The following is a 5,477-nucleotide window of genomic DNA, read 5'->3' as shown; positions in this document are numbered from 1 at the left end:
CCAACTAAAGTAATAACGATCATGAGCTACGAATTGAATTTTACGTTTGTTCAAAAGTTTTACGCAAAGTTACACTAAGTCTGTTAGCGCATAACGTCCTTATGCTTGAACTGATAAACTAGACGAATGGTAGATAGTTAGCAGCATCTATTATGAACTCTTGGACTACTCTAGCTTGAACGAAAAGTAGGATTTAACCTTCAATTTTATAGCATACCTAGGCTCCAAAGTGTGAATTGTGGTCTTACTGTAACGAGACTCGAACCGTAAATCCTCGGATTCCCAGCCCGGGCATGATAACCACGAGGCCCTTTTACGTAAAACTCCGTGGTAAGAAAGCTGACTAGAAATGTTTACCACCTTAGATTTTCGCTAATATTGAGTACCCAATGAACTAATAAAGCCTGAAGACTTTATAAAGTTCTAATAGTAACAGAACTGCTTTAGTGAACATGACAATGGTTGAAAATGTACCATAACAGTTCTTTTTTTCTGTCCTCCAGGAAGATTTGTGTGATCACAAGGTATCTTGGAATGACTTAATCTTAAAGGTGGTTCTTCATTACATTATATACCTTATTAAATGGGCACTTTTACACTAATAATTGTTCATTGCTGAAAGTTGTTTAATTAATGTATATTTAAAATAACGTAAAAATAAAGTCGTGAGCTATAAAACAATAGGAATTATCTTGCACTTTACTAATGTTTCTCAAAGTTCTTTTTTTTTCCAGAAAATCGTGCTGGATATATAATCTAAACAATACAAGAGTACAAAAGAAACAAATCCAAATAATTAAGAATTACGTATTATTAACTGTAGAAATGACTTTGAATCGTCTACAATGTTTAGTCTTGAGAATTAATACAATATACGCAAATGAAATGAAAGATACCGAAGGATGATTTTTCCGTAAATGACGGTAAACATTTTCTAAATCTAAAAATAGTGACAACTCTTAGAGTTCTAGCTTTTAAAAGAGGCCTTGAAGTAGACAACTTATTTATGAATTCCACAATACAAGTAACGATCTATACTTTAGTCCATAAATTTTCTCGAATATTTTCTAATTAAATTTGTAATCCACATATTTTCTAATTAAATTTGTAATCCACTTTTAAACGCGAAGACCACGTTTATGAAATGTCTAAGATAACACTTTTTTGTTAGTTTTATCGAAGACAAGTTATGTTCACGTGCGAGAACCGTTCGAGTTGAAGACAAATATATGATAACGATTTAGTATTATATCACTTTCAATGGAAAGTTCTGATCTTTAAGATTGATTCCTCTCTTTAATATAAGCACGTATTTCCGACTTCGTTAAAAACCACCATAAACTTTTGTTACCATGGTGATATACATTCAAAAACGGAAGTAAAAGAGAGCGTGAATTTGTGAAAGGTCTATTAAAGTATGAAGTTCGAGCATATGTAGGTTTATTTTTAATATTTATGAAAAGCTACTGTTCTTGTCTGTCCCTAATTTTGAACTGATAAGACTAGAGAGAAGGTAGATAGTAAACAGCACAAAACGCCAATGTCTAGGTTTCTTTAATCGAGTAATGTAATTTGACCGTCGTTTTTATAATGCACCAACTTCCTATGGTTCGGAGCGCGATTTTTTTTATGTTTTAAAGCAACGGTACGCGAACCATGAAGCCTCAGGTCCACAATCCAGAGTAATACCACTAGGTTATGCCCGGCATACATACGCAAGGCACCAAACAAATTGATCATGAAAATTACTTTATTTTGCACGCAGGATGAATGTTTTGAGATAACTTATTTTTTCTTAAACAACAACGTTATTATTAAACATAGATTTTAATCATAAATAAATAAACTTCGTAAAAATATTTTTTTTTATCTTCTATCGCTAACTGTATACTTGAAACTTATCATATTGATCAAACCAGACTCACTCTAGTATTGGTATTTTCAATCTGAACAGCACCTTATACTTACTGGTGCTAAACAGACAGGGCAGAGAGAGAGAAACACCTACGGTTTGTTCTGTGCTATGTTTCAGGTCTCGGGAAGTACAGGCGCAGAAGAGACCTCTTCTTCACTTCAGGACATCATTTCATGTTCTGGCTTATGTGAAAATTGGTCATTCAGTTGGTAGAAAATTCCCGAATACTGCTACAGTCAGTAGATATTTTAATACGATCCACTTATCAAAACCACGTTCAAGGAATGGCATTACAGTATAGAACATTCATTTAAGAAACTGCTCATGTGTACATAAAAACAAACAGTTCAATCTTAAACGAATGCTACATGGAGTATAGAGTAACCTAACATTAAGTAGCCTTAGTTACAAAGTTAAAAAAAAATATTAATAGGGGAGACTTATTTAGCCTGATGATAAACATGCATGATAAATTTGTGAAGATATCTGAAAGATCTCATTATTATCAAGGTTATTTTGAAAATAATGCAAAGAACGTTAATGAAGTCTATCTGTCAAATTAGGGAGATTTGAGTAGTTATAAATAAACTTGATAAATCTTGTTCTAGGGACTTTCATGGATGTAAAGAGCATGGACGTTTTCATATTTTGTAATTTAGAGATTAATATTAGCTTCTGATGAAAGCAAGCTAACTACCTACATAGATAGCAACTAAAAGTATACCAGCTTATGCAATTAGCTAATTAAGTATTATGTTCTTACTTACAAATATCAGAATGCATTGTTTCTTCAATTAGACGCCTTCGCTGTTAGCGATATTTTGGGCCGTGATTCCAATAATATCTCATCAGTTATGGCGAGTTTAGGAAATACTGATTAGGCTTAAATCTTATACTAAGCTAAAAATGTAAAATAATCTTTTTGATGAAAAATATAATAATAAAATACTAAAAATTATATATATATATATATATTAAACATCATAAACAATACTGTTAATGAAAGTTACATTAAAGAATAATATTAGACTTTGCAATATTTAACAAAGCTGATAATACGAATTCTATTGCTGACTAAATATACCGGATAAACATCTTACATAATTCAATCTTTTCGAGGTTCTATGTTGATTATTTGTATGTGTTTAACCCATGTCACTCCCATATCATAAGTAAGACATAGGAATTTAGTTGAAATAGTTACTTGGAGAAGGGTTCCACACAGACGTAGTGTATGCGTTATTCTGAGAAACAAATTACTTAAGTTTTCTGGGGGTTTATTTTTTATTCATCATTTGTTATGCCATCCTTCAGTTATGTTCAGGAGAGGTTGGAGATTGTCAGATGCCAGAATGATATCTGGGGGAATTTTTCAGATAACCTCGTTATCTATGAAGTGGGAACAAAAGCAGAAAGTTTTGTCTAACAGGTTTAACTGCTTACATATACATGATATAAAGAGTGTGAGTTAGCCCCAACCCCCCGGAACACCTTCCTCTTGAGGAAACTACTGAGATTAAGTGTCTTGTACATTGACTTTAGCTTTTATATTGTCCAAGAAGTAGGAAAGCCGGTGGATCATGCCATACTAGAGCTTTATCTGATACATCTGATACCTAGGGCCATTATTTCACACGGCGTCAAATGCTTTTTGTACATTTAAAAAACATACAACAGTATAACTTTAAGTGATGGTTTCGGTTAATCTAAATTTTCTAAAACCATTTTGTATTTATGGTAGTTTAATTACAGAAAGATGAGAATTCTCTCTGTAATAAAGTTTTTTTTAATAGTTTGCCCATGAAGCTTGTAGGCTTCAGACATAGCCATGGGCGCCCGCAGAAAGGGGCAAGAAGGGTCATTTGTCCCCTCACATTTCACAAAAAATTGCACGTATTATGATGTAAACTTAACATAATAGTTAAACTAAATGTTTTTAGTAATTTTTATTAAAACTGTAAATTTGTGTTTGAGTTTAAGCACACATCTGTAAAATCAGATCTCCTACGTACATGTCCCCCTCCCCCGAAAATATTTCTGTGGGCACCCATGGATATGGCTATCTTTAAGAAGTATTGACCAGGGGAAGGCAGTCAACCGGCAGCACTAACTACAATCACAATGTCGAATAGCAGGATTAATGCCTTTGTGTTTCGCACCCACAGCTGAAAATGCAGAGCGTATTCCAGTAGCTCGAACTTTGGATCTTCCGATCCAGTAGTATGTTTTCACGATTGTTACTATAAATTCACATAAACTGTTACATATTATCAGTGTTCATTGTATATTATTCACTGCAGTGATTAGTAAACATAAATGTGACTGTTTCTTTCAACCTTTGTTAATATTTTTCACGGAGAAAGAGTATTTCCATTACTGTACAATACGTATAATTAATTAATACGGTGACTGCTACGACACAAGGTTACTATTGCTATTCACGGATAATTTTACATAGTCACGTTAAAGGTAAAACCATGACACGTATAAAATCTAAACTGGTAGCCAGTAAGTTGTCGGGTTAGAAAATGTCTCACAATATCAGGATTTGCACAAAGCAATAAGTATTCAGTTATATATATATATACTTATCTATCGTTTTTCAAAGACTTCAGTTTATCAGATTGCTTACGACACTGTGTAGGGTTCTAAAACCTGATGTAGCGTATGCTACTGATAAACATATATAACATATACTATCGGTAAAATAATGATAAACATATCAAACCTTTCTGATTAATGTAAAGTTCCATTATTGAAGTTACTATTTCAGAGCGTTAACATCGATTTTTAGTAAAATGACAAGGAAACAAACAAACTTCGTATGAAAATAAGTTCCAACCATTCTAATTATCCTACATTTTCTTTATTTCACAGTTAACATAGAACTTTGGTAAAATAGATATAAAGCAAAAACATTCACACAATAATAAGTTTAAAATATTTAGTATTTTACTTACCATACACTTTCATATCTTTTTCAGCCATTATTGTTTGAAACGATGGAGCCTCAGCTGACGCTTCACATCTGTAAGTACCTTCAGAATCCGCGTCTGTTGTCTTAAGAAACACATGACCTCCATATGATTTGTTCAACTGAAAGATTAAACAAATCTTCACCGTATCTTTCAGTACTGCAGGAACCACTCAGAAACTTAGTCAATGTATAAGTTTCAGGGTATGTAAACAAGTTGATTAAATAACACAAGTATTTCCGTACTAAAAAATAAGCTGAATTTATTATTAGTGTTATTGTAATTTACAAACTACTGAAGAATCAGCTGATTTTTTTATTTTGTGAAAAATCAGTATTTTGACACTATAGTCATACAACTTCTCTAACGTCATTTTTGAACTAGTGTTTTTTTCTCGGTAAAGTGGAAAACATTATTCGTTTTATATTCTATATGTTTTTCAAAAAATATAGTGACTGTCATTAACACACAAATGTTTTAAAATTGACGGAATCGGAGAATCAAAATACAGTGGTCAATTAAAAAACTGTTCATACTAAAAGTCACATTTAAAAATAATAATATTATATATATATATATATATATAA

The 5,477-nt window shown here is 32.2% G+C and overlaps 1 protein-coding gene across 1 annotated transcript in view; it reads right to left on the bottom strand.

Annotated features, from left to right (window-relative positions):
- Positions 1 to 5,477, bottom strand: part of LOC106468279 — a gene marked incomplete at its 5' end in the record, with an annotated part of 28,528 nt that overhangs the window by 18,979 nt on the left and 4,072 nt on the right. The window contains one exon of the mRNA XM_022397338.1: positions 4,876 to 5,011. Coding sequence (XP_022253046.1) covers positions 4,876 to 5,011 — 136 coding nt within the window. The remainder of the gene's footprint in view (positions 1 to 4,875; positions 5,012 to 5,477) is intronic.

Source organism: Limulus polyphemus, unplaced genomic scaffold, assembly GCF_000517525.1.
Source record: "Limulus polyphemus unplaced genomic scaffold, Limulus_polyphemus-2.1.2 Scaffold87, whole genome shotgun sequence".
In the NCBI taxonomy this organism is placed as follows: domain Eukaryota; kingdom Metazoa; phylum Arthropoda; class Merostomata; order Xiphosura; family Limulidae; genus Limulus; species Limulus polyphemus.
Note: the sequence above shows the minus strand (reverse complement) of the source record. Positions and strands in the feature narration are given on the sequence as shown.